Below are 25,745 nucleotides of genomic sequence, written 5' to 3' on the forward strand. Positions count from 1 at the left end.
GTGTCAATCTGTAACGCTTCTGACCGAAGTGAATCCCATCGTCCTCCTCTTTGCGCAGAGAGCAGCTTTTGTGCCGAGGCAGGGAAAGTCCTGTGTTAGCTGTGGCAGGATGTGGGGGCGTGGGCAGGCAGAAGGGAAGACAAACGTGTAATCGAACAAAATCAAGTCATGTTTAAAACTCCTTTTCAAATACCAGCAAATCAAACCCCAGGGGCTCAAAGCATAGTCTTAAACTATTCCTATCCCTTCCATAACTTTATGAAACTTCATTGTGAAACATTTCAGGTTCTTTAATGGATAACCTGTTTAGAAGGCCATTCCAGAACTATACTCCCTTCATAGGCTTACAATTGATCATGACCATTATCTATCATTTAACCTTGTACAGGTGGTATCCTTTCACTTAAATAATTTATCTTCCTCTTCATTTTTATGCTTGAATATATTTATAAGTTCAGTGTATTATTTCTGGACCTATTTTTAAATGTCACTTCATATGCACCTTCCAGACTGCTGATACAAATTGTGAAATTGCCGTTAATGAGATTACTGTACATAGATGTCATTTGAACTGCAGAAACACTACATCTTTTAAGACTTTCTAGTAGCATTGTTTTTTTAGTCTTTAGCCTGTTTTAGAAGAGCAAATAGTATACAAACCCAGAGAACCAAATACATGCTAACAGCCTTCCTTATGGTACAATAGTCAGAAAGTTAAGTTCTGGCTGCTTTGGGGAGAAAATGCCTCTGTTGACAAGGCTGGAGAAAGACCTTGAAAGAAAGGCTCAGAGTGGGTACAGGGCATAGGAGACATTCAAATGCTGACTTTTCAATCCCTCCTATGGAAGACTTAGATGGAATAAATTTACCTGAGAGAAAAACAACTTTGTCAAAATTTTGAGAGGACTCAAGTTGTCTCACAGATTCTGTTTTATTAATCCTTCAGAAGAACAAATCTACCTATTAAACCTCAGTTGTTAAAGGTGAGCCTGCTTCTTTGTTCTACTTTCTTCCATTTTGTTTAGAAGTAATCCATACAATTTTGTGCTATTATTGTTAATTAAATAATTGCAATATTACTGCTTTTAGGATAAGACAATGTGAAGTAAGGTTGGATTTTCGATGGTGTTACTTTACTGATATATTTTGAAACATGCAAAGTAGGTTTTTGTAGAATAAAGTTCATTATGTCGGACCTTCCTTTCACTGCAATTAGATATTTCCTTTTTTATTCCTCCATATTTGTTTGTAAACCAATTGATGTTGACTTTGCCTACAGAACAGTTGTGTTCATGTGCCATGAATTTTTAACAGATAAATTTAGTGTTTGGGAATGTTCAGCAAAACAGTGAACTTGAATCAAATAATGAATATTCATGATTAGCAAATTTTTGCATACCATGAACTTGATGGTGTTAACATCATCAGTCAGGGGCTCAAGTCACTAATCATCAGTTCTTAATGCTGTGCTCAGCAAAAAGCTGTTGAACAACCATAGATGGAAATAGTTGCATAAACCATTTACTGCACATTCCTGTAGAATAAACACATTTGTACAATTTTTCTCCATTAGTGGAATATTTGCCATCAATGAGGAATGTTAACTTGCAGATAGTTAGTTGTGATTGACTTGCCCATATCTCTGTGCAGGACTATGCACACTCAAGTGTATTTTAATACTGGCATGTAAACACCAGTCAGGAGCATTACATCTGCTTTAGGTATCTTTTTGAGATTGTATTACTGGGAGTCTAGTGAAAACTGTAGCTCATGTAGTAGTAATTGATTTCAGATGACCCAGCATTGTAAGAAGTTCCAGTGGATTATCTAATTAAACCACAAAAGGTCATAATATATCCACAGATCTGCAATACTTATAGTGTTTTGTTTATTGATCAATAATTTCATGTCTGCTATGCTTAAAATGATTTAAAGTTACCACAGATTTTTAACTGGTAAATCCTGTCAGATTTATCTTAAAATCCATTAATATTTTTTACAAGTAACTAACATTTTGCTGGTGGAAAATAACTGCTGCAAAGGCAATTAGACAGGTGAGGAGGTAATAAAGCACACTACTTAGTGTGCTGTAATTGGGTGTCAGTGCAAATGAGATTATTTAGTTTATTTAGTCATTGCAAAATTTATTTAAATGCCTGTGACATTTAAACTGTTCATTTATACACCATAACCATTCTATTCTAATTGTAATATCAGTCTATTTGCTGCTCTTAAAAGGCTAGAGGCCAATGAGATGCTTATTTGAAAAAAACACTTAATTTCTCTGTAAACTGCTGGGTCCTAAGGCTCTCCCCTCTCTCCTCTCTTCCCCTAACCCATAGTCTGAGACTGTAAAATAAAGTGGTGCAGGCTAATGGCATGCCAGATATTAACTACCATAATCATTGAAGCTGTCATTCTATTACATCAGGCACAAAAAGCATAGTAATTTTTGTTAATCACGTTCCTATCCTAGCTTCCACATTTTGTTAGTGTTGGGTTTTTTTACAGCAAAATGTATAATTGAGTTGATGATTTTTATCTCTTATAGAAAAATATAATTAACATGGTGAACTAGTGCTGCTGTGTAACAGAAAAAATCTGAAATGACAAGATGACAGATAGTAAGAACAACTTCAGAAGGGAAAGAATGGCTGGCTTGTCTATGGCCATTTCCTTTTGTTGCATCCATGCGGTAAAGAGTTTACTGCACTTGTGAAGGACACAAACAGGAATCCTGAAATATTTTTGCTTTTCCTGTGTCTTTTCTTTTGAAGAAGTATTGGCATCAAAGAAAAATTCATTTTTAGATTTCAAATATCCTTCTTTAGAGGGTGTATTACCTGGGGTTCTTATGCTTATACTTTGCATACCTATGAAAATTATACCTAAATTTTAATTTTAAGAGCTTTAAATTCCATAGCCTACCTAGACTTGTTTTCTTGACCAGTCCTTTTTTTACCAGCTCTCCACAACTATACAAACATCTAAGCGATTAAACTCTCTTGGATTTTTTTGTGCTTTAATTCTATAGATTTGTTATGGAGCTAACAATAGATCCTTATTTAATTGAAGCAGTTAAATCCAAATCAGATTTGAAATTCTGTTTATAGCATTGTTCAAGAGAACTTCACCGTAACAGATGACTGTTTGTCAAAGAGCTGATGGAATATGTGCTAGATGCCTGTGGAGCGTGCATGTGTAATACAGTATTTTGTTCTTTGCAAAGGAGAAACATAAGCAAAAGCATTTGATAATAATGATAGCAATTTATGCACAAGGTCTTTTTATTTCATTAAAATTCTCAGAAATCTACAGTCTAGATCTACTTTTGCTCATGAAGAAGGAGGAAATTCACCAAACATAAAGGGCTGTATTCAGCGTGGAATCAAAAGTATTTTTACTCTAAGCACAAAATGTCAGTGAAAAGTGGCAGGAGTACCGGCTATTTTGGGATACTCAGAGAATTCAAGCTTATAATGAGGAATTAAGTTTATAAAAATACTCCTTTTTCCATCCTATTTTGAGTGAAATAAGAAAACTGATCACTCATTATATGTGGAAAATAAAGAGTCTGCACAAAGACAGCCTCTTTCTTTACTTTTTATTTTACTTTACTTTCGTTCAGCATAAGCTATTATTTTTTCATCCCATTTCACTTGCATCTGTGCTAAGAATAAAGACATATTATTGTTTTTTCTCTATATTTTGACATCATGTACCTCCCTGGTTAACTAATTGGTTATTTGTTTTACTCACTATCCATAAATCAAAACTCTGTTCACATAAAAGTTCCTCCTTCATAGTGGAAAATCACAGGTAAATGGGTTTTGGTCCAAATTCAGGGTAAATAAAAGGACTCCTGTTGGCTTCAGTCAACTATATATCAGGTGTTTGTTTGGAGAGGATCCGAAAGGCTTAGTGGGCATCACAAATAATGTTCTGATTTACCTGTTGGCATTTCCATTCAAAAAGTTGCTGGAAAGTTCCATGATATTTAACTGAGTATGATATTAATTATCACCTTGTTACTGTTGCTGCCCACTTTTTCTGCAAGGAAGACTGGTGTTTCTGTCTGTCTTCTCTCTTTTCAGAGTACTTTATATAATAACTTCCTTTCAAACCATTCCTTTAGCATAGAGCATGCTGCAATACTGCGTCAGACAAAATGTGGAGGTGATGAGCTGAGTTCCACTGAATCTTCTACTGTTGATTTAGATGCAGCAGAGTCAGGAACAGAGTCTTGAAACTCCAACTGGCAATACGTCAGGTTTTTTGATGTTGTGCCCTAATGAAAAGGGAGTGTATTACTGCTTCTGTAACCCACAGTGTTGTGTTATAACTGTGCAAAATGCATTTTCCCCTCACTACAAAGCCTCTTCAGAAAGCACATCAGATGTGTGATGATAAAGGGTGTGTGGAAGATTTGACCTTGCTGCCAACTTTCTTTTCGCCTCCCAGAGAGCAAGGATTGCTCTGAAGTGTTTCTTCTCAGTTAGATAATTTCTCCCTATCCCTAAAAGCTTGCAATAGCTCGTTTGCACTTCCCTCATTCCTCATTTTTGTTTTGGGTATTGCACCACAAGGTAGGCAGACAAAGAGAAAATGTAAAATGTATGTGATCAGGTTGTAAGAACACAGATTTTGTTATGCAAACATAACAGAGGCCTGTGTGCATTTTGAGGCAATATAAGCTACTTTTGGAAGTAGTCACAGTTAAAATCTTACAGAAACCTTAGACTTCATGAAAGGCAGAGCTGGCAGTGCTGTTGGTGATATGCAGCAGAGGTCCATTAATTTTGAAGGAAATCTATTAATTCACAATGATGGTATGTCTGCCCTGCATTTCTATAGCCAGAAGACAGACCCAAGAGAGCTGCTTGTGCTGCCTGTTATACATGTACATGCTTAACTAGTGAAGATTTTGTTTGTTTGTTTAGTTCAAATAGCTACAACTTCAGTACTGTATTACACACATGATCACATATGTAGACTATGTTAAGACAATGTCTAGTAAGATTTTGAAACCAGAACAAGTCAAAGTTCAGGTTGCCTGATAAATATGAATTTGATTCCTTGGGCCATATGCATTAGGATTTAGATTTTAATTACATTATTGAATTATTTTTTTATGGTAGATTTTTGCCCAGTTGTTTCTGTAGGGTGAAGCTGCTGTAGTACTGAAACCAGCTCTGTGTTGAGATAAAAGACTGTTGGTAAAATCCTTATCTGCACTGTCACAGAAGTTGGAAAGTGGGATATAAATGAGACAGGATATTTTAGCAAAGCGAAAGGATCATTAGGATCATCTCATGATGAAAGCAGCTGCGCACTCTCATAAAGAATGAATTTGACTCCTACCCATGCCACAAATGTCCTGTGAGACCTGTTTTTTTCAAGATGGTCACTACCTCTGAAAATCTGATTTCTGGATGCCTGAATTGGAGTTCTGAGGTCTGGTCTGCTAAAATACAGTTGCACACAGCTCTGATTAGCATCACTGAAAACTATATTTAAAACACAGTGCTATGAAACCCACATTTTTCTCCTGCTGTCCTGACAGAAAGTCAGGTGATGACCCAATACAAAAATTTCATACCCAATGCTTTATTTTGGCAACATTTTGTACACAGTTGAAATGGTGATCTTATCCTGAAACTTGGCAGTATGCTTTAATATAAGGCAGCTCTGTCATCCCTGGCTACAAAATAATATTTAAAGCAGATGACCGCTTGCTTGAACTAGGGGAAATTCAGACAAACAGAAACAAATTCACATTAGAATTCAATACATTTCTAACGGAAGGCATGATTTTGCAGTAACCGTCTTTTGCTTTCCAGAAGGTCACCCTCTGCAAGTGTGAAGTCAGTCTGTAGAAGTTTTCAGCTGCCATCTTTTCAAACTGTATCTGCCTATCAAAATAACGATACTTAGAGGTGCCACTGAATGTCTTTCTGATGGTGACTTCTCATTGCTGTTTACAAGTCTTTGAAAATAGGAACATATGTAGGCTTGCTATACAAGTTGATGTTGTTGTGCGTAGTTAAGGGCTAAACCAGAGGGTATGTAGGCATAAATCAAGAGAGAAAATTTATAAGAATGTTGCACTGTTATAAAATTTTAATTCTCATAGTGATATTGGATTGCAAATTGTTGCAAACAAATATTTCTGGACTTCTTGTTACCTGCAGTTATAATTTATGAAAGTATCAGTCATGGGTCTTTTCCAAGACAAACCCCAAGAACGTACAGCTTTGTGTATAGTTTTCCATGTTTCCACATGTATTTGTGATTTGACAATTATAATGTTTTAATTTTTCCAACCAATACACCAAATATGTTTTCTGATTATAATCTACTGTAATCTGGGAAAATACCAGTTTTTCCTGTTTCTATTATGTTTTTGTCACTTCTTACCAACACAAGCCTTCACATTCAGCCCTCTGTGTCTGGTCAAAAAGATACTGGGGTTTCTTGTGTTACATGTACTTTGGAAACATGACTCACCATAGATTAGTCAATAACTGCTACATCTTGATAACCTCAATTAGTGTAGCAAAACCGTTTTATCTGTAAGTGTATGTATATATCAAAATTTTAAATGTAGGAATCATAACCATTTGAGTAAAATTGACATAATTGCTACAGTTTCAAAAAAACTTAATGACACTTAATTAAACCTGAATCTAATGGATTGACTGGAATGTATATAGAGCAACGTGTTCATGCTGAACATTTGCTCTGTAAGTAGCTTCTTGTCCTTCAGTGGAATTACTAGATTAAGCAAGGATTTGAAGGTTTGAACTCACATTTTTCTAAATTCTTTTTGTGTTTCCATTAACTGCATTGTCTAATCTTGAAAAAAATAGCTTTATATTTCCAGTCTTTATGCCATAATATGTAACCTCATTTCAAAAACATAAGTCATCCTTGATGACAGTCTTCTCTCAGTATGTAAAAATACTCAAGGAGTGGTTGTGCAATGGAAACTTCTAGGCAAAGATAACTTTTAGAAATACTACTTGATCTTAAGGCTTATTTTAAAAGTCTTTGAATAAATTGATATGGCTGATCATGGAGGGGACCAAAGAAGTGTTGTTGAGAGAAAGAGATTGACAGAGTGGAGACTGAGGAAGAATAAGAACACAGTAATCTTTTACACATTTTGTCTGCAGTTGATTTGTAGCATAGTATATTCACTGAATCCAAATAAATTATTACTTAATATAGTAAAAGGACCCAGAAAACTCAGACACTGATGTATTTTGTTGTTAAAATCTCAGGCAATCATTTTTTAAGACTAACATTTAATGTTTTCATTATGCCTCAGGTCCCCAGTCTGAACCTCCATCGTGCAGTGCCAGTTCCATCACTTGCCCATCTGCCTGCACCTGCAGCAACAATGTAGTGGATTGTCGAGGAAGGGGCTTAACAGAAATTCCAGCTAACCTACCAGAGGACATTTGGGAAATGTAAGTGCCAATGTAATGCACCATTCTTTTCCATGTCTCTCCATTTTTAGTCCGTGTCATAGCCCCCTGTGTGGAAGAAAGGCATATGTTTTGAAAACTGTTCTGAGCAGTTACCAGGTATATTGTAGTTGTCCTCTTTGCTTTTCTTCTTTTGATCTAAGGGCTCAAATTGTTCTTTAATGTAAATTAAGATATTGTTTGAAGTTGCCCTACCCTAAACCAAGATGAAGTTCTTGGCGTGTTATGTTCAGATTGTGTTTACATCTGACAAATCTGGGATTACAGTTCTATAGTCAGGAAAAGGAAATACACAGCCCTTTTTTTAAAAATGGGATTGTTTTGGGTTTAGTTGGTGAATTGCACAAGAGGTGGAGGGTTTTCTTGTTAGCTTGGCAAGATGTATTTGTGATGAAGTGAAGCATGACATCAGAACACATTGTCCTTGGTGATTTTTTCTTCTATTTCTTGTCTCCCAAATTTTGTTACTCCCAATTCTTTAACACTTTTGTGACTTTTTTTTGTGTTGTGAAATCAGATACTGGTTTTACTGACTTATTTGTGTTTACTACTTTTAGGAATTGTAATCATCTATTTTTGTGTCCATGACTTCATACTACTGTGGTCCTGAAATAGTTACATTAAACCAAGTTGCTTTTGGTTAGTCCATAGGGAAAGCAGATCAATTCTTTTCCTATTTAGATGCTTGTACAGAGGTTACTGACATCCAGCCAGCTTTTACAGTCTACATAGTATGGATTCAAATATGTGTATAGTCATGGGACTCATTCAGCTTCTCGTTGCTGTAGAAATACTGCTTTATAGCAAAATTCACTAGGATAAAGCATAAGTTGAATTGCTCAAATGTAGCCTGGCCCACTATGTTATGCCAGGAATGTGACAGTTATGGCCAGTGAAGATGCTGTGCTATATTGTTTGCTGGCGATCTGCTCTACACCACCACTCCTCTAAGTCACTTTGTCATTTGCTTTTATAATTTAAGATTCATCTCAAATTTGTTTGGATTGCTATCAGTACAACAGTTCAGAGGTAGCTTATGCTCGATTGTGCATCTCCACAGAAAAAAATATATTAGAAATGAAAAAATAAGCTCAGTAAGTGCAAAGAATAAACAACATCTGAAAATTAACATTGTTGACAAAGTATCTAGAGCATGTAAAAATGTTTACAGGAAATATAAACTCTTATGCAAGCTGTTCTGAATTCCCATTACCTGCCTGCTCACCTCCTGACAAAGTTCAGAATGCATTGGTTGTGTTCATTTCCAGTATATTGTGGCACACAAATTATGCATGTAATACTTGTTTTTCTGTGCATGAAAGTCAGTTAAAATTATCCTGAATATATAAATTGTGTTTGGCATACTAAGAGTATTCAATGTTTAGTCCTGTTTCCAGTTCTGTCAGATGGAGTACAAATTTTCAGGAGTGGCTGGATTGGTTCAGTAATAAGAGACAGAGGATGAAATTGGTCCAGACTTGCTCACAAATTAGGGTTGGGCTAGGAGAACTGTAAAACTTTATTTTGTAGTGTTGAAAATGCCAGCAGAAATCAGGTGATCTTTGTGGCTCCATGCCAGAGTCACATGGAGAGCAGTATCTGCAGGAAGGCTGAGATTGGTGTGCTCCAGCACTATCCTTACAGCAGTGCACCTCAGTGTGAGAAAGCAAGTGAAAATGTTCACCTTTAGTGTGGTTATAATAGCATCGAGTATCCAAGTCCTGTCTCTGTTTTGATTGCTCCAGTCCACAAAAGTAGCCCCTGTAACCTGTAGTAAAAGCAACTTAGAAGATCTACTTAGAAGAGCAGAAAGTGAAGAAAGACTTGGAGAGCCTTTAAGTTAGGTGGTGAGGTAGTGAGTCAAGAAGCACATAGCATTTTAAGAAACTTTCATAACCTGGAGGTTATAAACCTTCTAGATCCATAGAATACCACAAAAAGCTCTTAGCACACTGTTTAATGATTTAGATGTCAGACTTCTTGCATTTTAGGCAGTACTTACTTGAGTCTTCATCTGCAGATAAACCTCTTGAATTGTTCTAATCCTGCACATACCCTTTGCAATTCACAGGCACTTCAGGTAGGAGTAGTTCTGCAGAACTTCAGAGTGTAACCCTCAGGAAAACATTTATTGCTCCCTTTCTGTGGGAATCGATCCTGTGAAGATTTCATTTTTATGGAATATATATATATTAAGAAATTTAAGTAGTTCTATCTATTTATGCTGAGGGTGGTGAAACACTGGAACAGGTTGTCCAGAGAGGTGGTAGATGCCCCATCCCTGGAAACATTCAAGGTCAGGTTGGACGGGGCTCTGAGCAACCTGATCGAGTTGAAGATGTCCCTGCTCATTGCAGGGGGGTTGGACTGGATGACCTTTAAAGGTCCTTCCAACCCAAACTATTCGATGATTCTATGATTCTTTCTGAATAAGTCTTAATGAGTGACATCGCTTCTGTATGGTTTTTCCTACTGGTAAAATGGTGTTTTCATTTCGTAAAAGTACTAGTAAAAAAGAGCAATTAACCTTATATCCAAGGTCATATTCTTACACAGAGTAAAGGTTATAGTCATATAGCAAAAGGTTTCTGGAAAGATGGAAGAAACTGCCATAGTGTTTTCCCAGAAAAATCCTGACATAAATTCTTTTGACCAAGATAGCCATTCTGGTTTATGCAGAAGTCTGTCATACTGCTCACAAATTCAGTTTGTCTGAGGCTGCTCTGGGCTTATTCAGCATAAAATCCCTCCAGAGGTCTAGTTCCAGCTACACATGGAATAATGACTGTCTTTTGATTTGCTGTGATAGGCAGAATAATACTCTTTTGCTGTAATGTTATAGCAATGGGGCCAAGTAAATTCTCTCAATGTGCTGCAACCCACCTTTCTTGCTCTCATGCAGCAGCGCTGTTGGGTTTTTTTCACTTGCCCCCATGGTTGGCATTTAGTCAGACCGTTTTTATAAAAGGTGGCTACGTAGTGGTGCTGCCTGAACACTTCTTTCTGGACTCTGTAATCCTATGGTCTGATCCTCGTAATCTTTGAGAGATCTAACTCTTACTAGAGATGAGATTCCTCCTATGGAATATGGGGTAGGGACAAACTACATGGCTGGGTTGCTACTACATAGATCCTAAGGGATATTACTTGAGATGATGTATTTTTCATTCAACTGTTTCTTTTCTATCTAGCATTGTAAGTACTCATTTCACTAAAATACATTTCCCCCTATAGACTGTAGTCCATTCATAAAATTTATATGATAGTATTAAAATGCTGTGCCTACCTCAGTTCCACTTGGGGCATTTCCAAGTTCTTTTGCTTGGTTATTAGTTGTATTCAGTTACAGCTTTCTAGTTTTTGTATTTCCCCTTAACTCAGTATGTCTTTGTAAGCCAAATTGTATCCGATAAGAACCCTTGACTGACAAACTGTTCTACAAAAATGAAACACACAGCTGTTACTCTAACATGGTTATTAAAGGTGACCTACATTTCACTCTGTGTTTCAGTATTAATTAAAGATCTTTTACTCAGCCTTCCTGCCTTTCTTCATTAACACAGGCAGGCAGAACCTTCTCTGACAAAGCTGCCAACAAGGCCTAAATTTGTTTTGTTGATAAAAACCTGTCACGAAACAGGCAACTCGCTTGTCACGGAACATAAAACAAGCATCATACGCCACTAATTTTCCCTTGCTGCTGACCTCTGCCACATGTGACTTAGAAGTCTGTTGTGTTACTCTATTACAAATCTCCCTGAGGTGCATTATCCTGCAGGCCCTCATTGCAAGAATGTTTATTATTAAATAAAGGAATTTAGGAAAGCTAGAAATCTGTATCCCAGCCTTGCTTTTTCATAATTTCATAAAATAGGTAGCTAGAATGTACAGAATGCAATTCATTTTTTAAAAAAGCTTCTTGTTCAGTGGGGATCTGACATCAGCAGCCAAATTGAGGAAAAATGAGTTACAAGAAACTGAAGCTGAGGACTACAGATTGTGTTGAATGTTATAAAAGATTCTCTGCTTACAAAGTGGTTCTCTTGTGTTTTTCAGAGGAGAAATGAACAGTGTATGTTATAGAGAAACACATGAGAATAGGTACAGAAGAGTTTTGCGTGAACACTTGGATGAAAACAAAAGTCATTAAGCACCTGGAGGCATTTACTGAAAAAGAAATACCAGAACAAATATGGCTTGATGGTTTGCTGGTAAATGAACAGTATAGTCATTTCACTACATTGGAACAGCATCTACAATAAAAGGAGAAGTTTGCATTTATTTAGAAAGGGTGAGAGAAAATGCATGCAAGATAAATAGGGAACACAGTGTGAATGCAGGATAGACTTCACCTTGGAGGGATATAGGGTGGGAGGGATGACCTACAAACTAGTAGGAGACAGTCTCCAAAGAATCTGTTTTTTTGATCAGACTTGGTCGCAACCTCACAACAAGTGCCTGTCAGACTGAATGACAGCTCAGACCATAAAGACAGCAAAGCCAGGATATAGTAGAGACCTGTTGAATCCAAAGCTAACAGCTGTGCTTGCGAGAGTCACTACCCTGCAGCTTGTGGGAGCTTGGAAGTGTGTTGTGAGAAACACGCTTGCCACAACAGCGGATTTCACTCAGCATGTGGTTTGGGCTGTTGTTGGTTCAGGACATTAGGCTGCATGGATCTAAGCTCTGGTGCTGTCTGCCCATTCTCAATCATTAGTGTTTGGCTGGTTTATGCCAGGGAAAGGACAGCTTTCCTGCACTTGCAGATGTGGGACACTGGGAGTAATGGCATTGCTAGCCCTGTCTGTAGTGTTTCAACCAATATTTGCTTCAACATGCTGCCTGCCATGTTCGTTTGGTGCCTTCCAGTACTGGAGAGTGATCAGTAACTCTGTATTCATCTTTTCCCCACCTCACTACACTTTTCCTCTGTCCCTTCTTTAGAATGAAGTTTTCACGCTGTTTGTCTATCTCAGACTGATCTACTTAATTTTTTTATTTATCGCTGCAAACAAGGCTGTATTTTAGGATATTGATTCTGGACAGCTTTTGTCTGAGAATTTGGTACACCTTAAAACAGTAGTGCAGGGACTACTACTTCTGCCTTTGTGTTTCATAAAAGTTTGTGTAAGATCTTTCTGAGTGAAAGCAGGGAGCAGCCCCCCAAAGGCTGGCCCTCCTGCTGCTGTCTGGTCTGGAGTGCATGGTGGAGGGTGCTCATGCTGTGGTGCCCAGGGGCAGGCAGGCTCCTGGGCTGCCAGAGCAGCAACCACTGGCACCAGCGCTGGCACTGGGTACTGCTTCTCTGAAGGATCTTCAAATTGTGTAAAAGAAGGATTTGATTAATTGCTAGTGCTAAGGGCAGGATTGTGGGTTGGGACAGACACTTGAGAGAATAAAGACTAGCTGGGCCTAGTACGGAAACTGTTGGGAAAAGAAGGCTGAACTCAGATGAGGAAACAACAAAACATATGCTGAGAAAGGTTGGGAAGAAAGGAAATCAAGACAAGTTGATAAAAGTGCTGAGTCTGAGAAAGTGAGGAATATCTGGTGATAAGACCTGAGATTGCTGGGAGTGAGCCTGGGACACAAGCTCTGCAGGGTGGGCTTTGGGATGTGGCAGGAGGGCTAGGACACTGGGTGGCATGGATGGGGGCTGGGCAGGCTGTGGGGCCAGGACAGAGTGGCGCAGGTGAAGATGGAGCTGAGGAGTCTCTTCCCACCAGAAAATACATGTATCTTGCAGAGCCTTCCTGCCTTGTCTCTGTGTACTTGAGAAACCCAAGAACACTTTATGTGTCTTTGTCCCTGTGCGCTAGTGACCATCTACGCAGAGATAAGCTATTAGACTACCTAGGGATTTACTGTTTTAACTTCTGCTGTTCACTTAGACATCAGTGCAGAGGTCTGGGTGGTGTACTTTTGTTACACGTGAGTTTAGCTGTGATGGAATTAGTTAATTCAGCTTTTGTTTTTGAATCCACTAAATTAAATATATTATTCAAAAAGTAAGAAAAAAAATTTAAAAAAATGCCAAAGAGTTAGTGTTTGTAGCTGCAGTCTTCATTCAGTGTTTTTGTATATATTTGTTGTGGTATGCACTTTAATTACAGCATAGTCTCACGTTGCTGTTAAAAGACCGGATTTGTTTCTTGTTGTCTAGGGATGCATCAGGCTTCTATAGTGAGGGAGCCTATGTGTACAGGATTTGTTTATTTGTTGCAGAAACAGGAAAATTCTCAAATGGGGACTTTGGGGAAGACAATCTCATGAGTGCTGTTCAGAGAATTGGGTTGCATCTCTTCTTGCCAGTGGTTTTATTAATTGATTCTGGGCAAGTGACTTGCACAAACTTTTCATGGGTGGTCACTAATGATGTAATCCTCGGTTTCTGGCTGACTCAGCTGAGATATTCAGAAGTGCTGAGGACTCACAGCTGCAGCAAAAGTCAATAGGAGCTGTTCTTTGAACACGTTGTGCTGTGCAACGCTAATTACTTTGAAAAGCCAAGTCCCAATCATCTGCAGGCTTATAAATCAAACTCCAGAATCTGAAGTATATCCTTAGATCTTGAAACTACTCTTAGATTTCAAACCTGTGCTTTTTCATATCAAGCTTGCTTTATCACTGTTAGTTAACCTTTACAATACTCTCTGTCTGGTGAGATTAAGAGAAATATAATCGTATAAACCAAGAGTAATGCTGGATAGGACGTATATAAATCAGAAACGAGGAGGTTTTGTTTAAATGCTAATGTAATTGCTCCAGACAGAGTAAAGAGGCTGACAGTCCCTCAAGGAAAAGTGCTGCTTAGGCACCCTTATCTGGTGAGATAATAACCCCAGCTTCTCGTCTGGCTTCTGAGCAGAGTAAAATAGGATGGCAGCCCTTCTACCAGCATCTAGGTTTGGCTTAAGGTCAGTTTTGAGTCACTTGTTCTACATTGGTTTAGTTTATCATTCTCACTATTGATAGCTGAATTGGTGACTGATATTTTCGTAGGTATGAGTAGTGCTTGATTTTGGTGCTTAATTTCTACTCTTAGGAAAAATGCTGGAGTTTGAGCACTAAGGAAAAATCTAATGCACTTAACTGTTGGTTTTCTCATGATTCTGTCAAAATGAAAACGAACCTACTTTTCTGCAAGAGCGTCACTTTGAAATGTGATGTTCTACTTGCCCCACCTTTAATTAATGCTTTTCTGACAAATTTAATATTTAGAGAATTGCTGTCATGAAGGTACCACTGTGTTGGGCAGTGTTGCGGACAGACCTGTAGATAAAGACGTTTGTGCTTTTGTTGCTTCAGTGATTCTCTTGGGAAGAAATTACCTCCTCTGTTCTACAGTACCTGTAGGAGTGAGTACTAAAGGAGAGCTGGGACTTCCTGTTATGAATCTTGATGAAGCTTTTGTGATTTGAGGAAGGTGATCAACAAATTCTAGGCATTTAAATTACTAGTATGTTCAAAATCAATTTTCCACTGATTAAAATAAAGTCAGAAAAGCTATTATAAAAAGATTGAGCACTGGTAACTATTTATTGTAATAAAATTAATTCTTTCTTATATAAATTATAAATTAACTGCACCATAACAATTTCATATATGTTAACAATTGGCTTTGAAGTTCTCAGCTTCTTAAAGGCAAGAGTTTTTTCTTTTTTCAAGAATATAAGTGTGTAGAAACTATAAACTTTGGGGATAGAGGAATGACAGTTCTGCATTTAACATTGTTCTTCCTCCTAAAAGAAAATTATAATAATTTTCCCAGGCTTCCAGTAAATACTGTAGCTGAAGCCAGCACAGTATTTTTGAACACTGTAATAAATGTTCCATAATTGCCTCTGGTGGCAAGTTCCTTGGCTAGGGAATCAGGTTGGCTCCTGTAGTTGAATCATATAATATGATTTTCATTCACTGCTGTAAATTGGCTCTGGACAGCTTCACATGTCAAATTTGACTACTATTTTCTGGATCTCACTAGGCAAACTGTCATTCAATCCTTGCATTCAATATAAAAAAGAAGTTTCTATTGTAAGGCCAAAAATATGTAGAAAATCTTCTATTCTATGAGGGCAAGACACAAAAATAATAAAGAAATAATAAAGAAAATATTTTAGATTGAGAGCCAGTAGAGAAAATACAAATATATGGGAAATGTTAAGAATAAAGGTGTTTTCTGTGCTGAGACAGATTAAGGAAAACAAGAAGCTATGTTTCACAGTTTTAGAAACAAGCAGTCATGTCAGGGAATTTCTGCTGTAAGCTCAAGGCAAGGTTTATTTCTTACGTCTTTACTTTTATTTATAAAATTAAGTGTAACTAATGTAATCTATAGGCATAAGAAGATGTTTTCATTTTGACAAATCTAGATTTCATACACGTGATAATTTTCATTCTGGCTGTATCATTTTTTACCACCTTCTTTCCTCTTTGTAGTAGTGCGATTTCTTTAATTAAAAAAAAAAAAGTTATGTGCAGGTGAATTTTACTCAGGCAAGCTGTGTAGGAGTTAGTAACCTTACAAGGTTTGTAGGTTTGGGGTTTGGGGTTTTTTTGTTTGGGTTTTTTTTGTGTGTGTTCTTTTTTTTTCCAGAGATATCACTTCAGTCTAGTAGGAACATAAATTTAGCCTTATTAATAAAAATGAATGGTATGAACAGAGGCATATATATTTTTTTATCCAATACAAATGTCACTCAAAAGCTCCTGTTTTGCCAAGCAAAATGAGGAGATTGTAATGTGTAATGAGTATATACATCCTGAAAGCTGATTATGAAAGTGTAGAAGAAATCACAGAAAATAAAATAGGGAGCATAAAATCATATCTTTGCAATAAAATATGCTAATCAGTTTTTTTACTGCATGAAACACTAATTGTCTTTTGGCTTACATGTGTTCTGTTTATTTTGCTAAAAAAAAAAAGGTAAAGAACAAAGGATTTGATGAATGTTTATATTCAAATGACAGAATCTGTTTTGTTGACAAAATATTACAGGTGGCAGAACTTTGACTACCAGAAGGCTATTTAATTTCCCTACTTATTTCTTGTGTGTTGCCTTTTCCTTGTCAGTATTTGTAAATGTGTACTAAAAATAGATGTTACAGAATGTACAGAGCTCTTAACAGTAAGTTAGATTATAGGTTAAACAATTACTTTTTTCCCCTTTCTCTCAGTTTACTGCTTCCATTTCCACTAAGTCTAAAAATATATTTTTGTGTTATAACTTGACAAATATAATGCTAACTAACTTGAAATCCTCAGATCCCTGAGCTAGTTATTGCATTGTTAGAAAATTTGGAAAGTGATCTGGGCTGGAACTTTCCTGAAGTAACTGGAAGTTAATAGAGGGTGGGTAGGACTGACCTACTAAAGTAATAATGAAATAGCAATGTGACTTGTTAAGGGGCTAGTCTTTCTGGGACCTAATGGAACAAAAGCTTATTCTCAGTAAAGCAAACATTCTGAGTCTGGTTTGTTAAAAACCATTCCTACTTGTTTACATTTATGAAGCCAACTATTGCTTTCCAGTAAGCAGTGTAGAAACTGTGTCTCCCAAGTATAGACTTCAAGTTTCAGATATAAAAAAACCAAAAAACCTAAACAAACAAAAAGCAAACTCCCCAAAACACATTCAAAAATTAACAACAAAAAGTGCTCAGCAGAGGTCTAAGGTTGAGTCAGCCTCAGAGCAGATGCTGTGCTGTTGAAGTGAATGCAAGAACATCGTTGTCTATGTAGCACCCTCCAGGCTGGTCTCCTTGGAGCCTTCTGAACTGGAATCACTGGGTGTCACAAAAGTCCAGGAGTGGGATCCATGTTTCTGCTGTGTTTGCTATACCACAACATCTCGGAAACACAAACACGCAGGAACACATGCACGCTAGTTGAATGAAGTATGCAATCAGGCTGCATTTGCACGGTAGGGAGTTGGAAATTACCAAATCTCTCCAACCTAATGGCTCTCTCTTTCCTGGACTTGTGTTCACAACCACATGCCTGTATACAGGTGAAATTCTTCCTGCAAACCCAAGTCCATGTGACCCAATAAAGTCTTCTGAAAAGGGAAATTATCTCTGTCTAGTCTAGAATAAGAGTGGGGAGAAATTGTTTTGTATTCTACCCCGAAACAGCCTCTGTTTAACTTTTAACATCCTCACTGATTGTACCCGCTGATGATGGCTCACAGGGGAGCACGCCTGAAGTCTCTGCTTTTACATCTGGGCACAATCCATGAACAATTCATGCAATTGTGGCATTGCAGTGAGAGGGAGCTCAGGCACCAGCAGCATGCTTGGTGGGTGCCTGCACTCTCACTCCAAGGATGAAGCAAGGAAAATAAATGAATGAGACTGGCAGGAGAAATAACAATGAAAAGTGATGATGAAGGGCCAAAAATTCCACTGAGGAATGTGGAGTATCACAGTGATAGATGGAGAAACCTTGAGGTTTGACAGTATATTACTGTATTCTGGCTGTTTATGTTGATAAAGACATTGGTGTTATGTTAAAAACTGTCTTGCAAAATACCAGTCTACAGATTTCTCTGGTGTCTTCCTGTTTGTACCACATTTGAGCAAAATTAACATATCACAACAGAGCTGGTGGATTCATAATGTGACTGCCATTACAAATTCAGCATTTACCAGCAGATACCTGACCAACTGCTCAACTACAGAGTTGTGTCGGCTTAAACTAAATTCACTGTGGTATGTCAGAAGATCCAATATCACTAGCACTACTTTTAGATGAACACCATGGTAGGATAGAACATATCAAAACATCTGGTTTTATTCTGAAAGATGTCTTTTGGTGAGTAGAATTATCTATGGAGCTTCCTAGGTAGATTTATATTGAAAAGTCACTTCATTCTTGATAAGATTGTCTGTTAAAGATCTGCCCTTAGGTGAATAGTTAAGAAACAGTCCTTTTTAAAACTATAGCAGGAGTTCAACAGCTAGATCCTGAAAATCAACACCAAATGTCAGAATATGAAGGGAAACTCTAGTTGTCACCTTGCATTAATACAGACGGACAGTTTACTGGCTCTGAGCTCTCCAGTTCCTAAGGCAGGCTTAATGAGAGGGATTTATAATACATATTATTAATTTTATTTGGAAGTCATTCAGGTACTGTGTTGAAAGGCGGCACTATAAAAGTCTTGGAGAACTGTACGTGTTTAGCTTTTTTATAGTGGTGGCAGTGTCTTTGGCTGAGGTAGAGATTGAAGGCTTTAACTGTCTGTTAAAACAAGCAGTAAGCACAGATATTTAAAATGCTGAATGTCCTGCCATCCCAATGCACTTTCTTTTCTACCCATCAGAGAACTGAGGGTTGAGAGACAGAGCCACAAAAAGGCTGTTCCTTGGTAATGTAGGTCCATAAACACTTTCTGAAGCAACAGAACCGCAGGTTTTTTACCTTGCACTTTGCGGAGAAGTGCCCTGTGCAGTACTGCAGTGCTCTGGTGTAAAGGGTGGTGACTGAGGCTTCTGCACTTTTCACTGCAGAATAAGCCACAAGTTCTGACTGCATAACTGCAGGGCACGATTCCTTCCCTCTCAAAAAGGGTGCCTCCTACCCAGGGCTGTCTTTGGGTAAATACTTCAGTGCAGCTACCTGAATCTGTTGTGCATGGTAGGAATAAAGCTTATATTTCATATGAAAAGGCAAGAAAAGGGTCACGACAGGGATCAGATCTAGCCCATATTTGTAATAAGAAGACCAGATTTTAAGTATGATTTATTCCTCTTAAATACTGAAAATATATCTGTGGACTTTTCTTCATCAGAGTCCAAAATGTACAATAACATATGCAAGTCCAAAATATGAGATAAATTTAAGATAATGGTCCAAGCAGCTTTTATAATCCAGTTGTTCTCACTCCTTAGCAAGGAGGAACAGTGTCTCTCTTGATTGTTATGGGCTTTAGAAGTTTCCTCCTTCCTAATATAAATGGTTCTCCCCAGCCCTGGGCTTTGTCACTGTGGGGGATGCACATGCTGCTCATTTCCCCCAAACAGTCCTTAACCAACTCCCTGCAAATCCCTGCTTATAGGGCAGGAGAAAAGCGAGGGGTTTGCCCTTCCCAACAACCTTCACACAGGTTGTGAGTGTCCTGCCAGGTGCGAGTGTGCTACATGTTACTGCTGCACGCTAATCTGATTTTACGCTTTCTCTTTCTTGGCGATTGCTTTTGGTCATTGGCTACCTGAGTGATACAAGCCCAAAGAGCCCCAGCGCTAGGAGCAGAGCGACGCAATCCAGGGAGCAATCTGGCTCATTCGCTCACTTTCTCTCCCAGCAGGGAAGTTCATGACTGCCCCATGCAGAGGGACGTTTCTGACACGTCTCAGGCAAGAGCTCAGTGGCACTGTTAATAGAGCATGGCTGTCTCATTTGTAGGCTCTATTCATCTGACAGCTAAGAATTATCAGTACTGATGCTTCACTACCTCTCTTTTTCTCCAAGCTAGTGATTTGTCTATGTTATGGGTAGGTAAGCTTGACAAAACATTACACATTAGCAGCTGAGACGGTGTTTGAAATGGGAAAATTGCTAGCAAACTGCTCTATTAGAGACCCAAATAACAAATTCTTTCTTTCCCTCAATGGAAGAGAGATAGTTAAGGCCCAAATTAATACGTCTGTCTCCCTGACTCTGCAGGGGGAATCACTCTTCAAGACAAATGGCTTCATCACTCCTGAGAGTGTGAGCTGGCTCTACAAAGGCTGCATTAGGCAGAGTTTTTTATCCTTTGTGTTTTGCCATCCTGGGTGTGAGCAGTGCAGGCACCAGATGAGGAGGTGATGAAAAGATTTGCACCTCAGTGAACTTTGAGATGGATTAGCATGGGAATTTGAGTGCTTATTCTTTACTCTGGGATAGCTTTTCATATTTAACTGCATAGTTTCCCCGTTTTTTTTTTTTCTTTATGTTTACTTTTTGCTCTCATTTCTGCAAAGTCATTTGAAAAGTGGGAAGAAGGAGGACTTTATCCTGTCTAGCATCATGTTATTACAAGAAAAATGCATCTGAATCCTTTGGGCCCTCATACTTTCCAATCTCTAACAATATATTAGAGAAGAGAAAGGAAATTGTTCTTGTCCTTTGATGCCGTTGTCAAAGACTCTAAAATAAAGCTTCGAGAGGCAGACAGAGAATTGCTGCGTGTCAGAAGGGAGGGAGATATGCTTCAATTCATCTAAGCAGTACAGCTGGCAGCAGGCGACATGGCACAGTGAAATGGGTAACTGAAAGGAGGAACAAAAGCCCCTGAGAGGTTTGAACATGGCCAATTTATTTTATCAATTTCATGAATTCTGTTTGTGGAGTCTTTTAAATAGATCTTATTATGAAATATTAGATGAAAATCAAGGAAAATTTTATTGAGTTGTAAGCAATCTTAAATTTGGAGAATAGTAGTTCAAATGATCAAAATTTAGCCTTTTAGGACTGTGCCTCTTGTACAGAGTTCTCAAATGTGTTGTAAAATTATTTTATAGTGTATTCTGGTGATACACAAAAAAAATGAACTCACTGATGTTGCTTTGCACTAGCACAGGTCGTTTTATAGTGTATGACAGCACTTCATAGTACGCAGGGATAGACCATGAAAAATACAGGTTTCCAGAGGTCATGTTCTAGGTAAACTAGGTAATTTTCTCTGAAATAAAATGTGGCTGTAAAATTCAGATTACTCTTTCACTTTTTAGAGAAAAAAATGACAACACTAGGCGAGAACTCTGTTTTTCACTTTATTTGAAAGATGGCACCTCTAGCAGCAGTTTCCCATTATATCATGAATAACACTGGTTTATAATTAAGCCTTCATCGCCTTGAAATTGCCAACACCCCTTCTGGCAAAACCTAGTGTTTCCTAGAGATTTTTAATTCTGTACTGTCCTTCACGTGTCATTTATGAGCTCAGATGAGGTGAAAGCACAAAGTATTAATACAAATAATTTGTTTTCTACTATTTTAGTTGTGTAACTGCATTGTGATTTTCAACCTATGCCTGCCAATCTATAATATGCATTTATGAAAAAAATAAATGGAAGTCAGATTAATACTTCATACTTTTAAAATACTTGCTTATTTAACGCTGCACTTTATTTAATGTTCCAAGATCAATTGCATTTTGTGCCCAACTTGGAATCCACCAGCAAACAAACCCTGATCAGAACACACGGTACTGCTTGTTGCTTCTCTGGTAGCATCTGCAAAATGTAGTGCGCTAAGCATAATGTGTTATGTGCAGTCTTTAGTCCTTCATTTACAAAGAGCTTCATACAACAAAAAAACATGTAAGGTGCTAAGGTGAAAATATAGCAGCAGATGACAACAGCCTTGTCCATCTATTTCTGTACAGGCCATCTGCTGCAAATTTTTTAGGAAAGGGTGAAGAATCAGTACTGCTTGAGAAGGTAGCTCTCTGAAGCAACTCTTTTTCTGTATTCCTCTCCACCTTTTCCAGAAATTTCATTTTTTCTTATTACTCGGGATCTGTGGCCATTCCAATTTTGGCCTTTTTTGCCCTTTAGGGGCAAAATTTCTCTGTATATTTCCACCCTTGAGTCACTAAAATTTCCTTGGAATTTTAAGTGATTATAAAAAGGGGCTATGTTTTCCCCTCATCACTATATTTGAGTTTCCCTGTAAGGACTGCTATGCTGCACCTATGTGCAGCATGTGTGAACCCCCCAGTCTCCATCCATAAGACAAGGGAATTGAAGAGCCATGCCATGCCCTCTTTTGTTCCTAGAAGTGTCTTGCATAGAAATACTTGGGAGAAGTTAAACACCAAACTGGCAAGCTGACGAAAAGCCTTTATGGGAAGAATATGTGTACTGCTAATTCTGGTGACAAACACCCAACAATAGTAGCATGCTGAAGCTTACAGCAATTTATATTTCACTGTGTACTTGCCAGAAATGAAGCATGTTATATTTAGACCAACTGGAAGGGAAATCTCAGACACTAACTCAAATCACAAAACAAGGAGTAGAATTAACTCTGATCACAACCTTTAAAATAGATTGCTACAGAAATAAGAGTGCATGCACATTGACTGTTGTCCTGGTTTCGGCTGGGATAGAGTTAATTTTCTTTCTAGTAGCTGGTATAGTGTTGTTTCGGATTCAGTATGAGAAGAATGTTGATAACATGCTGATGTTTTCAGTTGTTGCTAAGTAGTGTTTATACCAAGTCAAGGATTTTTCAGCTTCTCATGCCCAGCCAGCAAGAAGGCTGGAGGGGCACAAGGAGTTGGGAGGGGACACAGCCAGGACAGCTGACCCAAACTGGCCAAAGGGATGTTCCATACCATGTGATGTCATGCCCAGTATATAAACTGGGGGGAGTTGCCCTAGGGGGATCGCTGCTCGGGAACTAACTGGGCATCGGTTGGCAAGTGGTGAGCAATTGCATTGTGCATCACTTGTCTTGTATATTCCAGTCCTTTTATTAGTATTGTCATTTTACTATTGTTATTATTATCATTATTAGTTTCTTCCTTTCTGTCCTATTAAACTGTTCTTATCTCAATCCATGAGTTTTACCTTTTTCCTTCCAATTTCCCCATCCCACCGTGTGGGGGGAGCGAGTGAGCGGCTGCCTGGTGCTTAGTGCTCGCCAGGGTTAAACCACAACAACTGTACAAGTTGACTGTGCAAGTATCACAATATTCATACTTAAATAGCTTCTTAGAGTATAACTGAGCTGGCAAAATATCTTATTTTCAAGGGGATTTTTCTTTTGTCTGTTGAAAGCACAGATCAACAGAAGGATATGCTGTGCAATAGAGGGCTGATGGGCCTTACACATTTTCTCTACATTATTCCCAAGTCATTTAAAAAACATGATTTACTTCTCCCTGCATATCAGTTTATCTCCATTCCTGGTTTTAAATTTTTTTTCTCCCCTCTGCATTGCTGCAGCAGCTCTAAATGACTGGAGTGATTCATTCCATCATTCCAGTATGGTTTTGTATTTCAATTCTAAACCATTTCCAACCACAGATTTTTGCTATTGAAACTGTTTCTTTTTATGACATTTTTGGAAAAAATACACGATGTTTGAATAATAAGAGCTAGGTAAAATCAAATTTTGCTTTCAGTTCCAACTCTGATTGTAGAATTTTAGCTGATGTGGTCATTTGAATTCGTTTTATGGGGGCCACTTTTACATTCCTAATTGAGATGAATATTTAGGGGTCATCTGAGGAGAAGACAGTCTTTTTAGCAGGAATTTGGGAAACTTGCTGACAAAGACTTGAAAATACGTCTGGCAAGGAACAGAAATCAATCTTAGTGGTTACTATATGCAGTATCTTAAAGCTGCTTACATTTTAGTGATAACGTGCATTTATGATGCTTCATAAAGAATACTTCTTTCAAACCAAATCTCAGAAATGAAAACAACAGCATTTTCATGCAGTCTGGACCATATTTTAGAATACCTTCAGTATTTGGTAGTTAAAATACGAAGATACAGTCCTGTTTTGCTCTGCTTTAACATAGACTCTACCTCTCCCTTGAAAATCTGGATTTATCTTGCAGTGAATTCCACTTTGGTTTTCAGCATGTTCACACAGATTGTTGCTCCTGAGTCACTCTGATAGTATTATTAATCTACTTATTAAGCTGTCACAACGTAGCATAGCTTTTAGTTTAGATAGCTACGTTCTATTTACAACTGCTAGTCAAGGAAAGCATCTGTATTTTCTACCTTACCTTTGGTTAAGTAGTAATAAAATTTGCCTACTATTTTTTATTAATTCCATGAGCTTTAAAGGTGCAATTTCTATAGCCTGTGACTTTTTTCTATACAGATTTAGTGTAATCAATGAGATTATTTTATTTTCTAAATTATTTTCTCAGTATTTTCTACATTTAGTGGCTTTCAAAAGAAAAATCTGATGTGCATAAAAATTCTATAAAATTATTTTATGTTTATATAAAAATTTGCTATCATGTTTAATGTTATTCCTGTCCTATATTTGTGTAGTTAACATGTATATTACTTTGTTTGTTTTCAGACGTTTGGAACAAAACCTCATCAAAATCATTCCCCCTGGAGCTTTTACGCAGTACAAGAAGCTTAAGAGAATGTAAGTTTTAATAAGACCAACATGCAAGAGCAATCATGAATCTTCTAGCTTCAATTTCAGTATCTGTATTTTAGAAACATATTGGCAATTTCTATGTTGAAATCACTGGGGATTGCACAAATAATCTCCTCAAAGTGTAAGCAACAATGGAATTTGGTTCAGGATGCCTAACAGTGCATGAAATCCTTACTAATGCTTAATTTCACTTCCTATTATAAACAATGTGAACTAATTAGTTGTTAGTCTGTTCAAACTTCAAATCTGCTTCCTCAGAAAATATTTTAAGTTCAGGTTTTTTTTCTCATTAATTCTGGTATCTGTTTGCACCACTTCAATTTAGTTGACCCCAGTTATAGCAGGAGTGCATGTTCTTGCGGAGTAGTTAAGATTTTTTTGTAGTGCATTCAATGTCCTGATGTTGAAATGGTTTGACTGTTTACAAGAAAACAAAGAAACCTGCTGGAGCTTGTTTTCTCGGTTTCTTAATCACCAGTAGATACCCAGACAATTCTTTTCTTATTAGCTCTTGTTTTCTCTTTGGATTTAAAAAAAATAAAAAAATCCTGATTTGTAGCAGTGCTCTCGTGCAGATAACCTGGGCATTCCCCCTCGTCAGTCTTTCTCTTCATTTTTAAGTGATACATGAGAGATGTTGTGACAGTAGTACAATGACACAGATATGGTAAAACAAGTTACTCCTGCTTCACCATAGTACCGAGAATGTTGATGGGTGCCACTGGACCAGTAACTTCCAGAAGTCATTCAGGCTTTGTAGCTCAGTGCTAAGGCTGCCTTTACAGTTCTTGTTTTCTGATGTGAACAATACTTACTGGAATTAAGAAACTGTCAGTTCATTTCACAGAAGACACTGGATTATCAGATAGTTAATGCTTTGGGAAACTGAAATGATCTTGCGCTGTACCTTTGGATTTAAGGGTAAAATTCCTATGTTTGCCAGGCCAAACTTACCAACTTCCTAGAGCTGAAGAGCTGTAAATATGTATCTTAATATTTAACAGGTCAAATCATCAATCTTATAGAGTCTCTATTCTTCTGTCTCACTTTCAATATAGCTGTATGTATTTTTAAAGAAGTACTGTATTAGATAGCAAGATGGTAATTTCAGTGAAAAATGATGGATCCC

At 37.6% G+C, this 25,745-nt stretch overlaps 1 protein-coding gene across 5 annotated transcripts in view; it reads left to right on the forward strand.

Moving 5' to 3' along the window:
• Positions 1-25,745, forward strand: part of SLIT3 (slit guidance ligand 3) — a 535,954-nt gene that overhangs the window by 336,443 nt on the left and 173,766 nt on the right. For all 5 annotated transcript variants that reach the window (XM_069773165.1, XM_069773166.1, XM_069773167.1 and 2 more), the window contains 2 exons: positions 7,331-7,472; positions 24,530-24,601. In XM_069773165.1, coding sequence (XP_069629266.1) covers positions 7,331-7,472; positions 24,530-24,601 — 214 coding nt within the window. The remainder of the gene's footprint in view (positions 1-7,330; positions 7,473-24,529; positions 24,602-25,745) is intronic.

Source organism: Haliaeetus albicilla, chromosome 27 (genome assembly GCF_947461875.1).
Source record: "Haliaeetus albicilla chromosome 27, bHalAlb1.1, whole genome shotgun sequence".
NCBI lineage: Eukaryota > Metazoa > Chordata > Aves > Accipitriformes > Accipitridae > Haliaeetus > Haliaeetus albicilla.